The sequence below is a fragment of the Rhea pennata genome, chromosome 8 (assembly GCF_028389875.1).
Source record: "Rhea pennata isolate bPtePen1 chromosome 8, bPtePen1.pri, whole genome shotgun sequence".
In the NCBI taxonomy this organism is placed as follows: Eukaryota; Metazoa; Chordata; class Aves; order Rheiformes; family Rheidae; genus Rhea; species Rhea pennata.
In genome coordinates, this window is record NC_084670.1 from 18,203,083 (window position 1) to 18,227,177 (window position 24,095).

The 24,095-nt window shown below is 43.4% G+C and overlaps 1 protein-coding gene across 2 annotated transcripts in view; it reads left to right on the forward strand.

The window, feature by feature from the left end:
- The window catches only part of LRRC8D (leucine rich repeat containing 8 VRAC subunit D), a 47,632-nt gene extending 36,858 nt beyond the window's left edge, over positions 1 to 10,774 (forward strand). The window contains exons 3-4 of one of the 2 annotated variants that reach the window (XM_062581872.1): positions 4,266 to 4,574; positions 6,116 to 10,774. In XM_062581872.1, coding sequence (XP_062437856.1) covers positions 6,118 to 8,688 — 2,571 coding nt within the window. In that variant the 5' untranslated portion in view covers positions 4,266 to 4,574; positions 6,116 to 6,117 and the 3' untranslated portion in view covers positions 8,689 to 10,774. The remainder of the gene's footprint in view (positions 1 to 4,265; positions 4,575 to 6,115) is intronic. The other variant, XM_062581873.1, reaches the window with a different exon arrangement.
- Positions 10,775 to 24,095: the final 13,321 nt, after the last annotated feature.

Below are 24,095 nucleotides of genomic sequence, written 5' to 3' on the forward strand. Positions count from 1 at the left end.
GGAGCTGGTCAGAAATGCAGCGCTGGGCTTCGATTATAAAAGTGGTCCCTAAACGGGCCTCCCTGATGGTGCCTTACGGCAAGGGAAGGGTGAGATACGATCGGAGAGTTTATTGTCAGGGGAATTATGGCCACTGATACTATTTTTTAAATACCGTCACCCGGATTACAAAACCGCCTGTGTAGGAGTGATGTATAGCACTAGACCTTCAAAGAGCTGGTAAACAAGGAAGATTCAGTGTAAACACTAAAATAGCAGGATCCAAAAGTGGGTTAGAAGATTATACAATCAGAAGAAGTCCAACTCTGAAAGGCAGAAAAAAAATGTTTTCTGTGCAACTAATCTTTGTAAACGGGTACTGATCTGATCTTGGTTATGTAAAACAAGACTCTTACTGCTGACTCCAGTTTACTGAAGTTTAACATTTCCCTATGCAGCCTGAAACATCAGGTTTTGATCACTTACTATTTACTGAATTACTCTCAGTTTGGTCAGTGTTGTTCATAAAACAACAAAAGAAAAAAGGGTATGTTCTCCAGTTTGGGGAATTTATTTACAGTCTATCTCACAGAAATTAAATATTAAAAATTTCCCTTTAGGGGAAAGTCCAAAACTATGGTTGTGCAGTTTGGGACCAGGATGCGAGTGGAGGGGTTGTTTATGGTTGGTTGGTGTTTTTATGATTATCATTTTAAATAATGAGTTTATGAATGGTGCCAATTAATATTGCTCCTCCTTAATCCTTTAAGTATGTTATCAAATAACAGCATCTTCCTTCTCTGTCTTTTCTCTTCTCTAGCGTCTTCTTTCTCTCTCTCTACACACTCTTGTTCCTCAGTTGGATATTTTTTCTCTATATGAAATCTCCCTTCAGCTTTGCTGTACTACCTTTCTCCTTATTCAGTTAGCACTGTTAGGCCAACAGTGCATCCTGGGATAACTGAAGTAGTACCTGCAGGTTGCCATGCAACTGATTTTGAGAAAGTGAAAATCGTAGGAATAAACATCCTGCCCCACAGGAGCTTGCTTAGCCCCCGGGATCTGGCCAGCCAGAACAGTAACGCTGTGCTCCGTCGGGGGAGCCGAAGAACTACCCACATCTTGCAGGTTGATCTAAAACTAATGGAACTGGATGCTATCATATCTTCTGGACAGTGGTTTTAGGGAAGAAACAGTGAGTAGAAATTCTTGTCATTCTGATTTGGAGGTGGAGGGAGAAAAAAAAAAGGGGGGGGAAATCATCTTCCTCCTGGTTCTTCATGTGAAACTTGTGTGGGGTCGTCCTGAGACAAAAGCTCCAATCAGGAAGTATCTGATCCCCAAAATCTCACTGCAGTTCTTGCACGCTGGCGTTACGTATGTTCTGCAGCACCTTCAGTCGCTGAAGTAGCGTATGGTGCATTTCTTCACGCAATGTTACCCGGGCTTTTGTGGGAATAGGGGCACTCCGCGCACAAACCCGTGTTTAGCCGAATTTTGGGTTTTGCTTTGCAGTATGTTACGAGATCAGAGAAGCCGTAGCCTCAGTTATGCCTAAAGCTGGGTCGGTAGCTTGAGTGCTGTCGGAGTAAAGCCCAATAGTCAGTCCCCCATGGAGTAAAGCAGTAGAGAGTTAACTTCCTTTTTTCAGACACTGCTGCCTCTCTCCAGCTGCCCAGAGGCAGCGCCTCAGCTGACATACTAGGAGCTGCAGACTAGGCTACCAAAGGTTGTTATATTCTCAGCTACAGTTGCAGGGACAATTTTCCCCCTATTACTATTAGGTTCCCAAACCTACTGGCGCCTTGGTTAAGCCTCCTCCGGTTCGTTTTAAACTTTTGTTAATCTCAGAAACTTATTAACCAATGCAGGTGACGAATTCATCTCTGTGTTTCAGGATGCATACATTCATTTCTTCTCTTTTCTGAATGACTATCTGCATTATTTTGCAAGCACTCAGGGCTCTCCTTACATTAGATTCTGTGGGAAGGAAAATAGATAGCGCCGTCCTTTTGATCTTTGCAGATTGTCTGTGAAGCCGTTGACATTCACTATGTCCTGCGTAGGAGGAATCTCATAATCCGTTCGTATCAAATTGAAGTCTAATTTTCTGTCTTAATAGGACATAGCAGAAATAGAAAAACAAAGGAATTAAAATCATTAGTGGAAAGAGAAAATATACAGAGGAAATAGATTTAAACCTATGGTGACTCGATCAAAAGTAAGCAAGCAAAGCCTTTTAGTTATGGGAAAACTTTTTTTCTCCTTAATTTCCTGTGGGAAGGGAAAAACTAATTTTGTTCATAGCAGCACTTTTTTGTTTTTGACTAGAAATGTTTTTTGTTGTTTTTTAGAAAATTCTTGACCAGTGGCAAGGCTAACCCAAGAATCTTTTTGTTTTCTGAGACAAAGTAGGCTTGTTCAGAGTCTTGGGAACCTGAAAGTTAAACAAGAGATTTATGTGCTGTGATCCTGTTTTTATTTGTTTAACTTTGATTTTGCTTTAGCTTTAAATATGCTCTTAAAACAGGAGGGCCAGTGAATTACAGGAGAAGACAGATGAACTTTTTAGCAGTAAGTACAGGAAGAAGTAGGATGCAAATAAACATTAGTGTGACATACCAATCCGCTGCTTCCTTTTCCTCTAATTTCTGTATTTAAGCTAGAACTTCGCTAAAAATTCACTAGGTTAATGACATTCTGAAGTCTTCGTATTACAGCTTTTAAGACTAATGAAAGGATTATAATTGGTAAATAGTATGATTTATGAAATTAATGCTTAGCTTTGCTGATTTAGCTTGGGCCTGTAACATGGAACAAATGTAACGTTGTCCTTGTCGGTACTCATTGCAATTGCAGTTGTTTTTATATTCTGCTTTCACTGTTATGTTTCAGTTTTTGAACTAAAATCTAGGGGAAGCATGCCTTAAAATATGTTCCCTTGTATGGTGGATGTGCACATATTTGTGTTATATTGGATCTTGTTAGAAAACATTAAGACCTACTTTATATACCTGAAAAATAAATAAAGTGGTTTTGGTTCTAGACCTTCATATAATATTAGCAATGAAAAGGGAATTAGTACTTCTGTGCTTTCAGGATTTAACTGTTTTTCCTCTTAAGATCTTGGGAGGTAGCAAGAACAAAATGGCACTTTGAAACAGCTGCTTCGTTTGGGCCAAAGAATTTTTTTTTTTTTCCGGGAGAGAGAATCCACCGAGCTGGTAGCTGTGGGTAATGGGTCTGGAGCTAGGAGTGGTCAGTGTTGTCCTAGAGAGTTATCCATGGTGCAGAAGTGGAGCCAAAAGGGCTGGGAGCTCTAAGGGCTATTTGGTAAAAGGAAAGAACTTCCTTACTCTGTGCAGTTACGCAGCCTTGTACATCATGCTGTCATGGGCTTGAATTAAAATCTGTGCTGAACTGAAAACTTAAACCTGAACTAAAATATGCCATCTTTCAAAGGAGAATGTGTCCCCTGAATTCTGTATTGGGTATTGCAAGTTACTTCTTTTCCAGGGCCACCGTTTCCTAGTTTGGGTTTTGGTGCATTGAGATCTAGACAATGTTCTACTGAGCTACAGGTTCCTCTCAGCACCTTTTGAACCATGAGGACTAAGATAAATGCCTGCTTTTACCACAAAAAATCAGACATCTTGCCTTTTCAACTGCGTAGTATTTTATATTCTTCAGGTACCTGCTTAAAAACTATTTGCATCATTTTTCTGAAAAAAATTACATTGGCCTTGAGGAGAAAAGTCTGATGATAGTGATTGTGGTGTTCTGTGTGCTTAGACACAGATTAAAATTTAAATACAATTTTTCTCTTACTACCCAGTCGTCATTAGGATTTACCATGAAACTGCAATCTCAATCTGGCCCCCTTAAAGGAAGACAAAAATTAGTGGTGAAAATACTTTCATTCTAATCCAAATAGTATTCCAGGCAGTAGGACTGAATAGCACATTTTAAAAGTTGTAAATAGTTAAATTTGACATTGGAAGAGAAAACAAAACAAAACAACACTGTATTAGATCTATAGTTCGGAATACCTCCAAGTAACTTAATATTTTGACTTCTCCTAGGCACTTCCTAGATGAGCAACAGCCAAACTGCCAGAATAAAGTTAACTTTTATAGTTAATAATTACGTGAAGTTAAAGATTGATAAACTGAATGAGAAAGTTAATGGAGAATACATAAAATATATTTACAGCTCGTCAGCCAGAATGTGTCTTACACTGTGTGTAGGTTTTAGGTTTTGATTTTGATTTTTTTTTTTTTTTTTAGGCTCAGAGCATTTAAATACTTCAGATGTGTGGGAAGGGAAGCCTGTTTTCAGTTCCTGGAATCGATTTTGCTAACTAGAAGATCTGTCTCGCTTATATGACACACACAACTTTCAACAGTAATATCACAAAGGGCTTTTTTGTGTTTTATAACTGCTAATCTCGCCAAAACAGCAGTTCTTCTGTGAGTGTCAGTGACTTGAAAGACACGACGTGTTCGCAGCCTTGACCGTGGTACTTGGAAGTGTAAAGCTCCTGTTGCATCGCGCTGGCTACAGCCTAGCTAAGAGGATTACACTAGCTCTACCAGGTTTCCTAACCTTTTCTGAAATCTTTTTTTGTTTATGAGAGGCAGAAGTCTGATAGAGGTGGTTTTTTCTTAGCTGTTTTTATTGTTTTGTTGCTAGAATTGTTGTGTGCTCTCCCATCTCTTTTCCATTATTTTAGCTGCTTAGTGCAGCCTGGTCGGCAGAGCTTGGGTTTCAGTGCTTTATCCAAGTCTTCTTGTGGCAAAAGCAAAACATCGTCTTTATTCTGTCAAAGGAATTTTGGCAAGTTGTGCCCCAGACTGCAGCGAAGTCACTTCCAGCGTAATTAGCTGGTGCGAAGTTGAGGAGAAGGCTAAGGGCAGAGGGAGCGCCCCGGTGCCATGCTCGCGCCCCCACGTGCGTGCAGCCCCGGGCTTTCCTTTCGAAATGGCAAATTTGGGTCATGAGTTCAGCAGTTAAACCGATGATGTTTACCACATCCTGCTTGCACAGGAAGCTTTTTTTTATTATTTTTTATTTTTTAATAGCTGATGAGTTGAATCCTCCAGATTTTGTCAGAACGAAAAGAAAGGCAAACTATTTAAAGCTGGAGAGGCTTGGATACTCAAATCAGTTTGCCACTTCTGTCTCACAGTGCATAGTTTTAAATTCAAGTGAAAGCCTTACAACTTGCTTCCTGTAATTGCCAGGCTGTGATAGCAATCTGAAAAATATCTTCCTCCATGCTGCGGAGATGAACCTTTATTTTTTCTCTTTGTTAGTTGGGTTGGGTTTTTCTGAGGAAAGATTATTTTTTCATTAATTAAAAAAGATTCTATTTAGTACCATTTGGTCCTATAAATAGCTTATAATTGTTTCTCACTGTAAAACATGTAAATACATAAATTAAAAAAAGACTACAGTATGTTCACTTGGGCAGGGGTGCTTACGGTGAAGGAGATGGTTGCTCTGGTAGTCAGCATGGATGCTGAACAGCAAGGAGTGGAGATATTGATTGTTATTATGTTAAATAAAAAGAAATGAGAGACCTTTCTCATAATGTAACAGGTGACCTCAAATGTGCTGTGCAAATCATGAGCAAAGTGCAGAGCATTAAAAAAAAAAAAAGTGATCTATTTTGTTTAAATGCAAAATATCTTTTAAAAATCAATGTTAATGCTGAGTTTCATGTTTTCAAAGACTCAAGCAGTCATTTTTATAGACTCTGACTTTGAGCATTGTAGCCAGTTGCTGCTGTTCATGTTCTTAAGATACATCAGCTACAGCATTTTACCTTTCAGATATTTTACTTGCCCAGAGCAGGCCTTGGTGCTTACCACTATGAAGTGGTAAAGGTATACAAATACAATCTGGCCTGAAATGAGCAACTACCTGTTTTAATGCTGACAAAATGGATCATTTCAGCACATAACCGTTGAAATAACCCTCCTGAGTGGAATGATGGGCAATGCAGGGCATGCAGAAAATACAACAAACACACAAACCTTTTGATGGTCTCTATGTCATGGTACAGTTGTTGTTAAATAGTAACATAATCTGTTCACTAAGCAACAATGCTGATTTTGTTTTTGTTTTTTTGTAGGAATGTTTACCCTTGCAGAAGTTGCATCGCTTAATGACATTCAACCAACCTATCGTATCTTGAAACCATGGTGGGATGTATTTATGGATTATCTAGCTGTTGTTATGTTAATGGTTGCTATTTTTGCTGGAACCATGCAGCTGACCAAAGACCAGGTGGTCTGCTTGCCAGTTTTGCAGTCTACTGTAAATTCAAAAGCACAACCTGGCACATCAGGGAAGGCTGACGTTACCACTGTTGAAACAACCACTGCTCAAGGAGAAGAAGCATCAATGAGAACGGTTTCCTTTGGAAGTGCCCCTACTGTAACACCTGATGTACCTCTGAGCAGAGCTACCTCTTCTCAGTATCAACCGACTGAATCAGATCAGGAGCTGAAGAAAGAGCAGAAAGATTCTTTAGGCCGTAAAACCAATTTGGATTTTCAGCAATATGTATTTATTAACCAGATGTGCTATCATTTGGCTCTTCCTTGGTACTCAAAATATTTTCCCTATCTTGCTCTCATTCATACTATTATTTTAATAGTCAGTAGCAATTTTTGGTTCAAATATCCCAAGACTTGCTCAAAAATAGAGCATTTTGTGTCCATACTGGGGAAGTGCTTTGAGTCCCCATGGACTACAAAAGCATTATCTGAAACGGCATGTGAGGACTCTGAGGAGAACAAACAGAGGATAACTGGTGCCCAGTCCCTACCTAAGCATGTTTCCACTAGCAGCGATGAAGGAAGCCCAAGTGCCAGCACTCCCATGATAACAAAGACTGGCTTCAAATTTTCGGCTGAAAAGCCAGTGATCGAGGTTCCCAGCATGACTATTTTAGATAAGAAAGACGGAGAGCAAGCCAAAGCACTGTTTGAGAAAGTCCGTAAGTTCCGGGCCCACGTGGAGGACAGTGATTTGATTTACAAGCTCTATGTTGTCCAGACTGTCATTAAGACTGTCAAGTTCATCTTTATTCTCTGCTATACTGCAAACTTCGTCAACGCCATTAGTTTTGAGCACATCTGCAACCCGAAAGTGGAACACCTGATTGGCTACACACAGTTTGAGTGTACACATAACATGGCTTACATGCTAAAGAAGCTGCTTATCAGCTATATTTCTCTCATTTGTGTCTATGGTTTTATCTGTCTCTACACACTCTTCTGGCTGTTTCGAATACCTTTAAAAGAATATTCCTTTGAAAAGGTCAGAGAAGAAAGTAGCTTCAGTGATATTCCTGATGTCAAAAATGATTTTGCATTTCTTTTGCATATGGTAGACCAGTATGATCAGCTGTATTCTAAGCGATTTGGTGTCTTTTTGTCAGAGGTAAGTGAGAACAAGCTACGGGAAATTAGTTTAAACCATGAATGGACTTTTGAAAAGCTGCGGCAGCATGTTTCCCGTAATGCCCAGGAAAAGCAAGAGCTGCACCTCTTCATGCTGTCAGGGGTCCCTGATGCAGTGTTTGATCTGACAGATCTGGATGTCTTGAAACTGGAGCTGATTCCTGAAGCAAAAATCCCAGCCAAAATCTCCCAGATGACAAATCTTCAGGAGCTTCATCTGTGTCACTGCCCTGCGAAGGTCGAGCAGACTGCCTTCAGCTTCCTCCGGGACCACTTGAGATGCCTTCATGTGAAATTCACAGATGTTGGAGAAATTCCTGCGTGGGTGTATTTGCTAAAAAACCTCCGTGAATTGTACTTGATAGGCAACTTGAACTCTGAAAATAATAAAATGATAGGGCTTGAATCTCTCAGAGAGTTGAGACATCTTAAAATTCTCCATGTAAAGAGCAACTTGACCAAAATTCCCTCCAATATCACAGATGTGGCACCACATCTAACAAAACTAGTCATTCATAATGATGGCACTAAGCTTGTGGTACTGAATAGCCTTAAGAAGATGATGAATGTTGCTGAGTTGGAACTACAGAACTGTGAACTGGAGAGAATTCCCCATGCCATCTTCAGTCTCTCTAACTTACAGGAACTGGATTTAAAGTCAAATAGCATACGCACAATTGAAGAAATCATCAGTTTCCAGCACTTGAAAAGGTTGACTTGTTTAAAGCTGTGGCACAATAAAATAGTCAACATTCCTTCCTCCATTACCCATGTAAAGAACTTGGAGTCACTTTATCTCTCCAATAATAAACTCGAATCCTTACCAGCCGCAGTGTTCAGTTTACAGAAACTTAGATGTTTAGACGTAAGCTACAACTCAATTGCAGTGATTCCGATAGAGATAGGTTTGCTTCAAAATCTGCAGCATTTTCACATCACAGGAAACAAAGTTGATGTTTTGCCAAAACAGTTGTTTAAGTGTGTTAAATTGAGGACTTTGAGTCTGGGACAAAACTGCATTACCTCAATCCCAGAGAAGGTCGGTCAGCTGCTGCAGCTAACTCACCTGGAACTGAAGGGAAACTGCTTGGACCGTCTGCCAGCCACGCTGGGGCAGTGTCGGCTTCTTAGGAAAAGCGGGCTTGTTGTGGAGGATCACCTCTTTGACACTCTGCCTTCAGAGGTTAAAGAGGTATTGAATCAAGACACAAGCATTCCCTTTGCTAATGGGATTTAAGTGGAGGTGAAGCACTCGAGTTACTGACTTCCAAATAGCAAATGCTAAAAAGTGGGGGTACTGTAAGATGATGCATTTTAGAAACAGGAATTCCTTGGAGGGCAGGACTTACTAGCAGGATTGTAGAAGATGTAACTGAGTGTTCAGTGTTTGCAGTGTTTTAAAAGATTATTTCCCAGATTTCTGAGAGGATAAAGAACGTTAATAATCTCAATTCTTTTTTCCTTAAATTGTTTGTAACTTGGATGCTGCCGCTTTTGAATGTTTACAGATTTGCTTGCCTGCTTAAGTAAATGATTAAATTGATGACCTTTTCTTACTATGCAAGTTGTTCTTTAAGGTCTGGATTTACTTTAGTGCATTATGGGGGAAAACCAAGGATAAATGTTATATACGGTATGATTCTAACAACCCTTGAAACACATGTTGATGTGTGTTGTTAGTGTTAGCCATTGTCAGCAAATACAACCGGTTTGGCTGTGCTTTGAACTGCAGTAAAGCCAACTGTTTTCCTGCATACAGATATGTGGTTTGCATAAGGCCAAGTGTGTTTGCTGTCATCCTTCATCCCCAAGGCATCCTGTTGTTGGATGAGATTTGCTCCGCAATCCCGCGTGCTACTCCTCCGGACCTGTGAAGACTCATCCCTTTTCTGCAGTTGATCTCCCCCAACTTTCACAACATTTCTCTGTCCCGAGCAGCAACGTGGGGTAAAAAGGAGAGTACTGCCATGGGCTTTCAAATGGTGACAGTCTTGACATTTGAACTGTTTTGCAAGGTGATTTTGTAAGGTCATCAGGCAAACCTTAAGTACTTTACTGCTGATGTTTTGCTCCTCTTCAGAGTTTTCATCTGGGAAACTCGAGGCATTTTACGAGAGTCAGTGAATGTTTTGTTTTGCAGCTCTTGCTTAGGAACGGAGGTGTCTGCTCTGTTTTCTAGACAATTGGCAGAGACATAAAAGAGTTACAATTTACCCAGAAGTGATTTGGTTTTATTACCTATTACAGTGTGTCGTCCACACCTGGACCCTAACAGGATCTGAAAGGATCATCCTTTTCCCCCAGGCTCCAGTAATCTGATGTTTTTGATCACGTATGCACTGTTAGAAAACCTTAAATGTGTGCCAGATAGGTCATCAAGTAAAGAAAAAAGCAGACAGCAGTGAGCATGGGAATTTTTTGTTTTGTTTTATTTGACTGAGTTTGCATTGCCAGAACCATTAAAGAAATATAATCCATTAAATCTGCAGAATCATCAGTTGTAAATCTTGGCCATTTACATTCCATGTGTGCAGAAAAGAAGTACTATGCTGGGAGATGATTACATGATTACTCATGGTTTAAACACAATTCCCTATTGTGGTGTGGTCAGGACTGAACTAGTCTGTAGTTCAAGGGACTGTTCTTGCACAGAAATCCTCATGCACAGTGATTTCTACTGTAACTTCACCAGAGCTGCCCTGACTTTTACCACCATTAACAAGGGGATAGTTTAGGCCTAAGGGCACTGAGCAGTCAGGTGCATTTCAAATTCTGCTCTTACAAATGTTGCACATTTTATTGTTAATCATTTACTGTTAATCATGCTGGGAGGACTGTTCTCAGCTGTAGGTAGCAGCCTCCAAATACATACCTGCACCATATGTTTATGTATATCAGAAGACCAGTTTATGGGTAGTGGTTTTCCCACTTCCTTGGGGCTGCAGCTCTGTATGTTCTGCATTTGCCAGCAGGTAGTAAAGTTGGGATGTTCACACTTCTGCAACACCAAACATGTTCAGTAGAATAGTTGCAGTTACTGATCTGTTGTCTGCTGGGAAATTTAGTCAATTTTGTTTTAATAAGTTAAAATTGTTAAGACTGCAGTGGATTTTTTTTTCAAGAAACTCTTTTATGTGTTTAAATTTTTGCACATAGATCACTTTAAAATTGCTGGGCTATTGACTCTTAGAAAAACTGTGGAATATAGTGTTGGTGTATGCTCTGTATTTGCTGTTGATCATCGTTTCAGCCTCCAAGAAATTGTGTGTAGGTGGGAGGGAGAGTTGGAGGAAGACAAAGTAATTAAAATATTTAGAAAAACAGTGCTATTTTTTTCTTTTTTTTTTCTTAGTTTAATAGTGGAGTCACACAGAATGTGGCCATAGATTGATCTTGCTTTGAAAGCTTTTTCGTGATGTTTCTGGTACTCCTACTGTTTCAATTTACAGTTCAAAAATAAATCCATGTTTATTTAGTATGACTATGAAATGCAAAATTTGGACCACAGCTGTGACAAGTTGTTAGCCAACTGTACTACTTTAGTCAACTTCCCCTGAAACAAGTGCATTTGAAAGTTGATTTCAGGCTTGTGATGCTCACTCAGCATAAACTCCATTCTTGATTTTAGGAGAATTTGAGAGTGGTAGTGGGGATAGAACCATCTTCCCCATGTTGCCTCCCTCCACAGTCCTTCCTTCTCCTTGTGACTGTTACAGTGCTCCTGTTCTGTGCATGTCATCTGACACAGTCCTGCTTTGAATTCTTGGAAGTTTCTCTTCCATGTAAGGCATGTGAAACATTTTTGCGTATATATTTGATTTAATAAATAAGATGGTTATATGTTCCTCTACTCTTTTTTATGGGGAAAAAGCGTGTTTGCATAGTAAAATCTCAGATTTCAGACTGTTCGGACTTACTCTCTGGTGCCTATAAATCTAAGGAGGAGGTATGAGGAGCTGCTCCTAGTAAATCCTGTGGGTATGGTTCCTAACTAGAATACAGCCAGACAGCAACTGCTAATGCTGTACTTAGACCAGACTAAATGATTTGAAATGTATTTGCTTGCAGAGATACAGAATGAGAATTGCCTTCCAAGCAGCTTTGGAGGATTGAAGTTTGGGATTCCTTTGAAAAGAACTATGAAGGACTGTTAGCATCAGAGTTTCGTTATAGACATAGTGCAAAACGCTGCATCCTCTGATGGCAATGAGCCAGTCCATTGCAGCCGCGGTGCGATGTGTTTATGGCTGCTCTACCTCGTCTTAGGCCGAGGGCTGGCGTTCTTGCCCGTGCGTGGCGGAGCAGAGCCTTGGGTGGTCTGTTTGCCCAGAAAGAATTTTTGTGACTGCATTGAAATAAAGTGGGTCTCAAGCAACTCTGTTGAAGAATCATGTTAAAAAGTGATCCTTGAGATTACAAGAACTGAGAGAACCCAGAAAAAAATCTTTTCTGTTTTTAACCTTGGTTGTAATCCCTTGCCTATGTCTGTGGATTGTTAAAATTGCTGCATGAACTCGTGATGAGTTTGTGCAGGGTTCCCTAAATGGTTGGTTATTCTAGCACTACCAAAGAGTTCTCAGTTCAGACTGTCCACTTGAGCTTGCACAGCTAAAGTCATCAAACACTGATGTTGCAAAATCCTGAGGGCTTGTGCTGTGACCGATTTCCCAGGACAGCAAATTATTCCCCATGCTGTTAAAAGGAGGGAAAGCTGTGTTACTGCGTACAATTGTTTCTGTGGGAAAGATGGAGCTTTAGAGTTAAACTCAGAAATAGATTTTTGAAGCTGATATGCAAACATGCACCCGTTCCACAATAAAAGTCATGAAAGATGTCTTTTTGGGAGAGAGATGATGAAAATAATTCCTGTAATTCAGTGCAGCCTGGGTGCGGAAGTGGCAGTTCCCTCACGGTGCCCATCAACACAACGCTGCCGAAGTGAGGATCTTTAAAACCACGTGAACTGGAGTTTGGCCAGGCTGCATCCCTCCCTCCCTCCCCGAAGAAAACAGCCCCAAGCCCTTTTACAGCTACAAGAGCCAGGACCTTTGTTCTGTCTTGCCTCCAACATCATGTTGCCCCTTGATGCTGGACGTAACATAGGGTTATTGGTTTAATAAGGACTGCTTGGGAAGAATGCCATCTTCTAAATTAACACCACAGTCTCTTGCAGCAAGTTTTCCAGCATAGAGCAGGTCTGTTCTCATAGACTGAAGACATGTTGTGCCCATAAACAACAAAAACTTGAACTGAGATTGGGTTGCATAGACCACTAGAAATGAATGCATGAACATGCTGTTCCCATAACCAATTCTGGGTAGTTCTGCTGTTTCAGGTCGATTTTTAAGACCTTTCCCCTATCGCTGTCCTGCAGTGACTCTTGAGCAAGTGCTGCTGGCGTGGAGTGAGTGGCTGGTCCCAGATGGCACTGCTGAGGCAGGGCTGGGGTGGCAGAAGAGCTGGGTGCCGTGTCCCCTGCCAAGGGTCCCCTCTGCTGGTGGCTGCTGGATTTATCTAGCTCCTCCTAAGGCATCATCTGTGGGAGATCCCGTAAGAGCCAGTGTCCTTACAGTCTTGAGAATGCTCTTGAATAATACGGGTTTTAGAAAGAAGGTATAAAATCTGGAATGAAGGTTACAGCTGCTCACACCTAGAGACTTGCATGATCCCATAGGCACCAGAGGCTTCTTTGCTACTTTTTCCTTCTGTCCCCTGTCTCTTAGACATGGCCTCAGGGTGCCTGTGTGATTTCCCTCCGCTCCACAATAAGCTCGTCCTTGCAGCGGCGCTTTTTCCAGCGTGGCCGCGCAGCAGTGGCTGCCCCCAGGCCTGGCTGTGCTGTGAGAGTGCACCATGGGCACCCTCCTGCGCTATCGGGGTCCGGGTCTAATCTTGGAGCTGCAGCTTCCCACCTGGGAGGGATTCTCCCTCCTCCCACTGGCGGATGATACCCAAGCAGGACCCAGCCCTGCCAGCCTGGGGGCACTGAAGATCCTTCCCTGGCTCCTGGCCTGCCTTTCCAGGTGCTGCAGGATCAGCAGTGTTTGGGGCTAGCGGCAGCTCCTGCACAGCCCTGTATGACACTGCTCTTCCTGCAGCCCTCCACGGGAAGGGTTTCCCGAACATTGTTTGAGTGGCAATTTCCATAGCTGCTCCCATCTGTGTCCTACTGTTGTGTTAGCCACCCCCACCTTTGTTGGAAATAGGTGTTTCTTACCTTATTTTTAAGGGATGTGGAGAGGACTTCATCATCATGTCCTCTTTACAACCCCTTCTACAGCAAATGCATTGTCAACACCCCCTGATTTTCTTCTGGTCTAGATTAAAACCAGTTCTTTCAACCTTGTTTCTTTTGTTTGTTTGTTTTAACGTTCTTGCCACTCCTATTGCTCTCTCCTGAGTCCTTGCAGTCTACCTGCAGTCTGACAAAGCTAGAGGTGCTCGTACTGGGACAGGGTCCCTCAGCCGAGGCCTCGCGGCGGGAGGCGAGCTGCACAGAGCAGTTAACCCCCACGCATCCAGAGTGCTCCTGCATGAGAAGCACGAATCCTGCGCTGTGCCTTGGCGTTTCTGAACATGCCTGCTTACACTTGAGCGGGTGACCCTGCAGAAACCCTGACCAAGCCAACAGTCCCCCTTCCTCCACAGGAGGGGCATCCGGGGGCAGTTTTGCAATATAGCTTTTGTCTGGCAGTTGAACAGGGAGGAGTGCCAGGGTGTTGCACAGCCTTGGCATGCCTTCCCTCAGGGACAGGTGACTGTGCTGCTTGGCTGTGCTGTTTGCCTTCTCTGAAGTGAAAGGGAGATACCCGAAGGTGGTGGATTCTAAGCCCTCCTAGCTCTTGTCTATCGTAAGTTTTATGGAATTCTTTCCCGGTGTAGCTGCAAAGATATACTGTGGATATGAAAGGCTGGGCAAGTAGAAACTCTAGCTATGTACCCAGATTAGTAGGACTGTAAAACACAAGATAGCTGGAAAACAGGATGCCTTTAAGGACCTCAGGTTTTAATCTATGAAAATTAGGAAATGTGCTTTACTGAATGCAAAAGCAATCGTGAGTTGTAAATTGATCCCTGACATTACAGATGTTAATGTGTAATTGAGACCTAAGAAAATACCAGTATGATCTGATCCCAGCAGAATGGGATACTTCCCCAGGCCTTCTTTTACTAAAATCTGGTTAAGTAACTTGGATTTAAAACTGAGTTTGTTAAATTGATGCAAGTCCCTGCTGTCCATGCTAGACAGCACTAGTATGGATGGATAATTCACACATTTCTTACCTGCAAATGTTCCTCAAACTTTGAAAGCTATTTTTCCTCATGTAATGGCTGAGTCTGTCTGTCTCTCATTGCAAATTTTACCTGTGATGCAGGCTGTGGCTCTTTTGCCCATGTGCTAGTGGTCACAAATTGCAGTATCTATTGCCTTCACTACTAGACAGAGGCCATATAAGTAGCCTGAGTGCTCTCTCTCTCTCAGTGACTGCCTTTCATTCAGTTTAGGACCAGTAAAGCTAACGTGAAGCAGTTTTGAACTAGAACTGTACAGAAGGAGAATTAATTAAATCATTTTCTAAAGTAATTAAAAGACTGCAGAATTATCATGCAGACAACACTGCTGCACCACTGTTTGAAATCTCCCTTTCTCCCAGTGCAGACAAGCTAGTCTGAAACAAAACAGGCTGTGGTTTTATGGGTGGTGTCTCTTCCATCTGAAATACCCTGGTGGACACACTTCTTCAGGGAGGCTAGGAAGGTTATTCAGTCTCTTCTGGGTGAGGGGCTAAAATTAAAAGCTAAACCAGCCTGGTTTAGACCTGAGCTAAGGAGAAATTGCAAGAACAGCTGGGAGCAGAGGTGGGCAGCTTGGGGCAAGCTACAGTTGGCCACCTTTTCCCCTGGCAGAGGAGTACGATCCCAGCCAGGGAGCTCCCAGCAGGAGCTGCCCTACAGAAGAAGTACACTAGCAATAAAAGACAAGCACGACTTCAAAGAAAGGTATTCCAGATAACCTTTGCATGTAGACAAGTCCTTGTGCCTCTGGGGCTTTGTTTATCTTTCTGCTTGTGTTGATCAACCTCAGCTACATGTTTAACTCTGAATACATTTGTTTAATTAAGTGTTTTTAACATCCATTACTGGGCTGCTAATTGCTGACTCACCCAGAGGAGCTCTGCAGCACACGAGATGAAGCACGGAGCACTGCTGAGCCGTCCAGACCTTCCACACCGGACTAGTTGGAGGTTCCTAAAAGGAGGGCTTCAGCCATACAGTCTGCTGCTCTCCCCTTACAGCCCCCTTACGAGGGCTGACTTGGATGAGAGTTAGGACATACAGCATGCCCTGCAGTTTTGTTAGTTTGTAGAGCAGGGCTGCTGAAAGCCTCAACAGCTTCTGCTATTATTAGTGACATGTTAGCAGTCTGATTAGCCCTGTGCAAGGCTTAAGTTCAAAGAAACCTAAAGGATGAGCAGAGAGATGCAAACTGGACTTAGGCGCTGCACATTACAGAACTACAGCAGCCCTGTGCAATGGGGGGAGATGGTGCTTGGACACTGGCTCTCCAGTTGTCCTTCTCCTCTGCTCCATAGCACATCCTCTGCTCAGTAGCTAATGAGCTGTGGTGTGAGCTGGTGCTCTACGTGTTGTAAAGGAGAGGTGGGACTATGAGGCCAGGTGGTTTCTGTGATGGTCCCGCACCAGGGCTGGAGACGCTGTGTGCAGACCTCCCTGCCACCGTGTGGTGGGAGCTGCCTGGGCAGGTTCATGAGGAGCAGGTGTATGAACGCCTTGAACCCCATGGCCATTTGCCCGTGACCTACAGAGTTGGCTCTGTTGCTGTTGGTAGTTGTGAAACTACTGTGTGTTGGAAAAAAAAATAAAAACAAAGCGCAAACACTTGTTTAGCACAAGAAGAACGTTTTTTGGTGTGATGTCTTTTTGGAGGTCTTCAGCTGTGAAACTCCTTGCTACACATACTGGGAATGCTGTTAGTTTTCCTAGGCTCAAGGAGATGGTGGGGAAATTCATGGCAGAGAAATCCAGGGTGGATACACTGAAACCATCTCTGGTGTGGCATGGCCCTGACTTCTGCTGTTTTTTGTATTTTGTGAAGCATCTCCTATGGCTGCTGTTAGGACCTCGAGGTGCTCAGACGAAGCGCTCTTGTGGAGAGCTAATGGCTGCTGGGTGATCTGTAGGCGCCGTCTTGCCTCTCTGGGTGCTTTGCTCGTACGGCGTGCGGTTGTGCCCCGGAGCGTTTGCAGCGTGCAGCTGCTAGCAGTGGACGCGAGTTAGACTCCCGATCCTGACAGCTTTACTACAGGCTGCTTGCCATAACTTTTTGTGATCATAAAACTAATTTCTCTGTGCTCCTCTGCCTCACGTTCTCCTGCCTCGGCAGCACGTGCCCCTTTGCCCTTTCCGGCCCAGCCTGCGGTGTTGCTCGGCACAGAGGCGCCGTCTGCCTGAACAGGACGGCCCCGCTCGGCTGCGGCACCCAGCCCGGGCGCCGAGGCCGGCCGGGCGCCGCCGCACGCCCCGGCTGCTTCGCAGCGCCCGCGCCTGGCGCCCGCCCGCCCTGCACGAGGGGCTCCGTGCTCGCCCTGCCCTGGGCTGCAGGGCTCGAGCGTGCACGGCCTCCGGGGAGGCGACGGGAAGGGGCCGGGGCCACGGCTGGCCCGGCACCCTCCGGGGCCCGGGCTCGGGCAGGAGCCGGGCGAGCGCTCCCCGCTCTGCCGTGACTCGTGACTCCTCGCTCCCCGCTAGCCAGGTCCTTGCTCCACGCGCTCCCTGCGCCCGTGCCGTCCTCCTGACCCTCTGGTGCCTTCTCCTCAGAGCAGACCTCTGCCCGGCCGCTGAAACAGTGGCGGTATCTCTGGCTTGCTCCCCCGGCCTGGTTAACAGGCGCCAGACGTCACGGTGCGCGATGGGAGGGGTCCAAGCGCGGCTCGTCCGCGCGCTCGGAGGTGCCTCTCGAAGCAGCCCGAGGGAGCAGGGCTGCTCGGAGCCGGCTCTGAAGCGCAGCGGCGTTTGCAGGCTGCTCCGAGCAGAGCGGGCTCGGGCCCCGGGCGCTCGCTGCGTCGGAGACGCCGCTCTTTGCTCCGTCTGCTGCGGTCTCGCGCACAAGGCGGCAGCTGAGCGCGCCGCAAAGCTCGGGGCTGGTGACTTGCTGTTTCTAACAATTTAGGGCTCAGATCAGACACAGCTTGTGAGATTAATGCGAAATTACAGGGAGTTTGGAGTGAGTCCTACCACATCATGAAAAGCAAAGGAATCCTGCAGTTCAATGTGCTGGCTGCTTGCAAGGCTGCTCTGCCGCTCGGCCGCCGCGCGCTTGAAGCTCTGGTGTATAAAGCATGGGGCTAAACGAGCTCCGTTGCCTCTAGCGTCCAAAGACCTGGGATGGTGCTTAGAGCTTAATCAAAAGCTGGGGTACAGAGCCAAGCTGCTTCTGCCCCTGGCCCCTTTTATTTATTTATTTTTTCTATTTCCAAGAGGTTTACTCTCAGTTCCTTCAGCTTTTCAACCAAAATGCTTCTGTTTTTTTTCAGACGCTTTCTTAGAAATGTGTACACTGCAGCTGTTGTACACAGCAGCTCCTCTTTCAACCTGCTACAAGTCTGACAAGGATCTCTGAAGTCTTTATTTTTGCTTTCCTGTGGCACTTTTTTTTTTTTTTTTTTTTTTTAGAGTTTTCTTTCTGGCAGAGCCTTTGTCATTGTTAGGTTGACCTACAACGTCTTTGTTGGATTAATTTTGTTGGACATACGGCATCTGAAATTGTCTTTTATATATTTCTAAATTCTAGTTATTTCACTGTGAGAAACTACAGGCTGTCCTGGAGCTGCTCAGATAAATCACTCCAGTAAACACTTTTTTTCCCCTGCCAATTAGGACTAGTAAAGAGTTTGTTTTGAGCCTTCTTCCATATTCAGATCTGATCTTAAAGCTTCCGCTGACTCAGAGGACTCATTCTACTACAGCACCCTACCAGTCTGTGCAGAAACTTTTCTTCCTGAAAGATTTTTACTATACTCTTAGAGAAGGTCCCCTCTAAAATTCAGGGCTCAGATCCATGCTGTTTTGAAGGTGCTGCAATCCTGCATTAACTAATTTGCTGGCTTACTGAAACCACAGACTTGTGGGGAACATTTCTGTGCCAGGTTTTTTCAATGGGCTGTTTGTGCAGGTAAACACTGAGTGTTGTCAGAGTTGCACAATCCAGCCCTTCAGAGGCTGTAAGAATATCCTTTTACAAGCTCTAAAAGCAGGAGAAGTACCCACAATCTTTTCACTCTGCTATAGTTCTCCTCAGAAATGAAGGACTGCCTCTGTGAGGTTTACTGGGCAAACATCAGAGCTTTAAACTCCTGCAAGTGAAACTACCTCTGCTGATTTTCACTGTATAAGGAACGCCAAGAACATGTACAAATGTAGTGCAGAATGTGGGTCTTAAAATGTCATTTGGGTATAACTGCCTAAAGGGACATGAATAACAGGCAAACAAATGAGCTTCTGGCGGGAAGATTTCAAAGTCTTATGTTGTCCCTATCTCCGCTGCTCTAGTTCAGCCAGGGAAATAGCAGTGTCTAGCCCATTTAGTCCTGCCCTTGTGCCTTGATCCAGAACTAGAAAGAAACCACGTGTAAGGCCATGAATGCTTTATTTCCATTCAGTGTTTTTTGCTGAAGCTTCAAGAAGAGAGACAGATAGTGCTATTAGTTGTGGTGGCTTTGTGATGTGGACACTAGCCTGCTGGGAAATGATCCAAGACCATCAATTCATTTTCATTTCCCATGCAGCAGTTAGATGGTGGAAGTATTGATTTGACCTGGGAGCTAGAACTGAGAGCACGGTAGCTACAATTGCTAATGGTTTAGCTCAGTCGGTTAGAGCGTGGTGCTGCTAATGCCAAGATTGTGGGTTCAATCCCCGTATGGGGCTATGTTGAGGGTTGGACTAGATGATCTCCAGAGGTCCTTTCCAACCTTACCATTCTGTGATGAATACACAGCTATGACCTCCTTGTGACCCAGAGCGTCTGGGAAATCGCTTTAAACGGGCAGCCTGTGTGTCTCCTTTGAGGTGAGAAATGGTCAATAGCATAGAGATGGTTACTCCGTACCAGCCCTCACTGGGCCAGACCAATCCTGGACAGGTGGGATATTACCTTGATTGTCACAGTCAGTTTAGGAAGTTTCTTTAATTTACTTGAAGAATTAGGCCAGGATAGGCCCTCATAGGACCTCATAGGAAACTTTAATTTCATTTTTGCTTATCATTTCTCGAGTCCTCAGGTGAACATAATCTGGGAAGACCTGAAGGTTTGATTCAATACTCCAAATTCTACAGCTGATGTCCTCAACAATCCTGTCACACATTCAATAGCAGTCTGTTTTATGTGCTTTACATATATACATGAGGATCTCTGTCCTTTTCACCTGAGGTACATGTATATTCCAAGAGAGAGCATGATCACAATTCAGGGAGATATTCCAGTGCTGCTTTTAACTTGGCTGGTCTGACTAGCAGTGGGATGGAATGACGTCAGTGAGGGATCCTGAGACTCTGTACATTTTCAAGTGCCTGTAATAACACCTTCACTAATATTGCTGGGCCATGACTACACACACAGCAACTCCCCACCTTCACTTGCAAGTAGATGGCCTTGATTCTTCATGCTTCTGATGCAGAGGAATTTTGCAATTTTTTTTGTGTAGCTTGAGTTCAAATTGGTATTTTGTTTTTCTGTGAGTGATGCTTTTCCTCTTGTCCCCTAGCATATATCTTGGAGAGTTTATATATCTTAATAAAATTTTGCAAAGAGAAGGGGAGGCACTGCCCAGAAGAAAGGAGAAAATGGAACAAAATGATGTAAACTTCCAGAAATAACATGTAAACCAATTTTTTTATGTAGTGCTGAAAGCCTTTTCTAGATAAACAAATTCACTATGTTTGTAGTCATATAGTGAAAAGACAGTACAATAATTTGAGTGTTTTCTAGGAAATCCCCCTACCCAAACTATAAGCTTTCCAGACACTGCCACTATCAGGGGTCACATGCAGTCCTGAAGGAAGACTATGGCTAGAGGTGTTCCAGAGGTAGGACTAGAATGGCCCCTTACAAATGCCATCTGATGAATCACACTTTTCTGAGGTGGTTGTGGAGCAATCCTTGGCTCAGTCTCTAAATTCCACTGTTAGGAGCACAGCACAGGAAAATTTCCCTTTTCTGCCTTGTACATAAAATGAAGAGAAAGCTAGAGCTGGCTTAGCACACATCAGTTCCTGAGGAAGCCGTCTCGCACATGAGCTCTGAAACACTCAGGAGTTTGAGCTGGCCTTTGTACGTGGGTGAGATCCAGGTAATCAAAGCTCTTGCATCTAGTTTCAGGTTTTAGACACAGTATGTGCATTTCCAAACCGCTGGTATTTTGCATGCAGGTACGTAGCAGAAGGCAATTCAGATTGCTTAGAAGAGTCCTGGCACTCTGAAAATTGCTCCGGAAATCTGGGACTAACATCTTGCCAAATCTAATTTTTTTCATTTGTTTTTGTGCCTGTCATGGGGAAAAAAAAAAAGCACATATCTCTTGTGCTCATAGAACCCTGCTAGCTCCCTTGTAGCTGCTGGAAGCATGACTGACAAAGAACAGAGAGAAAGAAAGACCTCATCTCAACCATAGGAAAGATTTTGGTTGGAGCACATAACAAAGTCGGTCCATCAGTCCTCAAGTATCATGGAGGAAATGTCGACAAACATGGTGATCCTCACCCCAGTGAGTGTGCTCAGGCTGTAGATACTATCTCTACACTTGTGCCAGAACTTAAGATCCAGAGTAAGACTGGCAATGGAGGAGGACGAGGAAGCAAAAGCTGATAATGAGCAGAGGCTTTCATATCTTTTCCTGGCCAAGAATCACGCACTGTGCTTGCGCTCAGTGCATGCAGCTGTCTCCTGGCAAGACTGAGTCTGGCTGCAGAGCAGAGCAGGCACATGCCAGGACAGACCTTATTTTTCTCACCTCAGAGTTAAGCTTCTCATAGGAAGTTGTGGTGGACAAGAGCACTCTGTCAGTCATAACCTGGCTTGTCCCCATGCCTCGCTGGAGATTGCTCCCCTGGTTGCTAACTCATGTGGAAAGTGTTGTCAGGGGCTTATAGGGGGCACAACAATGCTGTGGCCTCCTACAGTGAATAAACTCACCCTGTGCCTCAAGACCAAGGCTCCAAAGAGCGCTTAATAACACAGTTACTGAATTAATAGTATGTGCAATCATCACATGTTTTGCAGAAATAAGAGTGTTTGGATGTAAAGCTCCTCAGTGAAGAGTAATTCAAAATACAGCAAATGCAAAACACAGTGAAGCCTTTATTTTGAGCATTAAATTCTTTGAAAAAGGTGATCCAGTACAGGTGCAGTATATGCAGGGTTTATGGTTGTGTTGTGTAAATTTTTGTCATCCTTGAAGTGAATGGGAGATAGCCTGCATGCAGTGTGAGAGAGACTGGGTATTTTCTTCTCTTAAACATTTTAAAAGATTTGTGTTTTGGCAAAACTATGCAGTGATTCCTCTATAAAATGTCAGTAAACTGCAAATAAATTGTTGCCTTAAAGCTTGTCTATATGCTACTGTACACACTACTATATCATAAATCTGCAAAATCAGATGGCAATTTTCCCTTCCTATGCTACAGGATAATACCTCCTGCAGACCAGCTCCTTCAGTAGCACTTACAAACATAACACAATTTAATGAAAAAAAAAGCTGAGCACTCTCATGGCAGGATATACTGGGCCATTGGGAAATTATTCCTGGACGAGACTACTTTGGAAATACAAGAAAAAAGGTCTGAAATGTTATGTCAATCAGTATGTTGACATTTTGGTGATCTTATCACAAATCTTATAGCACTTAGTGTTTGCTGTGCACCTCTGGAGTCTGACTCAGGAAAGTATGGAAACCTGAGCTTTAAACAGCAATAACAGCAATAAATTAATAATGAGGAAAAGTGTCCCTCAGAGTCAGAGAGAAAAGTTCAAGAACAAAGCCCAAGAGCAAAGGCACAGAAAGTGGCATGCAAGTGCAAATTAATATACCTTAGCCTTTAAAAAAATATATTTTAAGCTCCACATGAGCAGTTTGGGGGATGGAGGCACAGGAGTGTGGGCAGCATCCTAATTTTTTGAACAGTTACCGTAGGGAAGCCTGCATCTTGATCTCTTTTAAGCTCACCACAGTGTGGAAGGAGATACAGTCTCTTCAGTCCATTTCCTGACAAAAAAGCAGTAACAAATATGTTACGTGTATCACTGAATAGGGAGACGTCGAAGGCCAGACATTAGAGTGAAAAAGCAGCCTGTTATGGGTTTTCTTCTGCCCCTATGACAGTAATGAGTTTTCTGCTTCCTAAGGGATCTATTTGTGGGGAATTGCCTGGAGTAAGTCCCTTCTCATCTTGTGGCTGTATTCTCAGATACATTTTTTTTTCCTGTAACAAACTCTTGGCTTTGTCTATACAAACCATGTTCACAAGGAAGACTAGAAACCAAGATCTTTGGCCTTAAGAGTCTCTTTATCTATATGAAAAAAATCATCCCATTATTTATTTTTTCTCTAGAAGAAGTGCTCCAACATGTCTCTCACATTCAGCCTTCTTGTTTTTAGTCACAATAACACTATCCTAGTTAATGGTGACTTTTATTTTAAAGGAGAATGGATATAACCAAGCTTTTATACTCTGAGATAAGTTGTCTGCTGTGATGTGCTACAGCTGCTATTTATCTTCATTTTATTTATCTTCTTGGAACCTCACACTTTCTTGTGTATGCTCCTTCTATCTAAAAGGTGTTTTGAATATATAGGAACTGGTCAAACTTTCTAGGAAAACATTGTGAATAACCTCATGCTGTGAATGCTGCATGCTCTTTCAGGTACTCTGTGTGAGAGAGTGTGCGTGCATAAAATCTACTTAAATGCAAAGCTTCTTGTGAGGGAAAAATAACTGTGTTTGTGCCATTTGTGATACACAAATACATACATAGAATGCTTGAAAAATATTTGCAATGAATATGCATGTTTGTGTTAGTTATATGGCTTGCTCGTCTTTTATAAAGGACAGAAGAAGGATGGGTTGGGGGTATGGTATCGATGTCTCTATCATGGGAATAAATAAGTACATAATAATGGAACAGTAAGAAGTGCTCCAGGATATCAGTGAGCAGGCTGATGGTAAAAAAGGCAGTGGGCAGTGACAGTTCATTTCTGCCTGTGCTTGGGGCAGCTACACGGCTGGGACTTGCCCCATGTGGAAGCAATAGGGCAGGCAGCCCAGCCAGAGTCCTACCCACTTGCCTGCAAGATTAGATAACAGCTTAAGCTGGCTTCAAAGGGGTGAAAAGTAAAAGTAAAGAGTAAATCTAGAAAGCAATAATTGCTTATAAGTATTTGCATGCAAGAAAACTGTAGCACTTCACTGGTAATTTGCCAATTATTAACAGGCTGCTCTACAAAGATGCTTTTTCCTCCAGGGATGTGAGATAATGAAGCTAATATCCTCTCTCTATTCCCAACCAGCCAGCACCCGGAAATCATGCCAAACAAAACATGACCTTGAACCTGGCTCTGCTACCCTCAC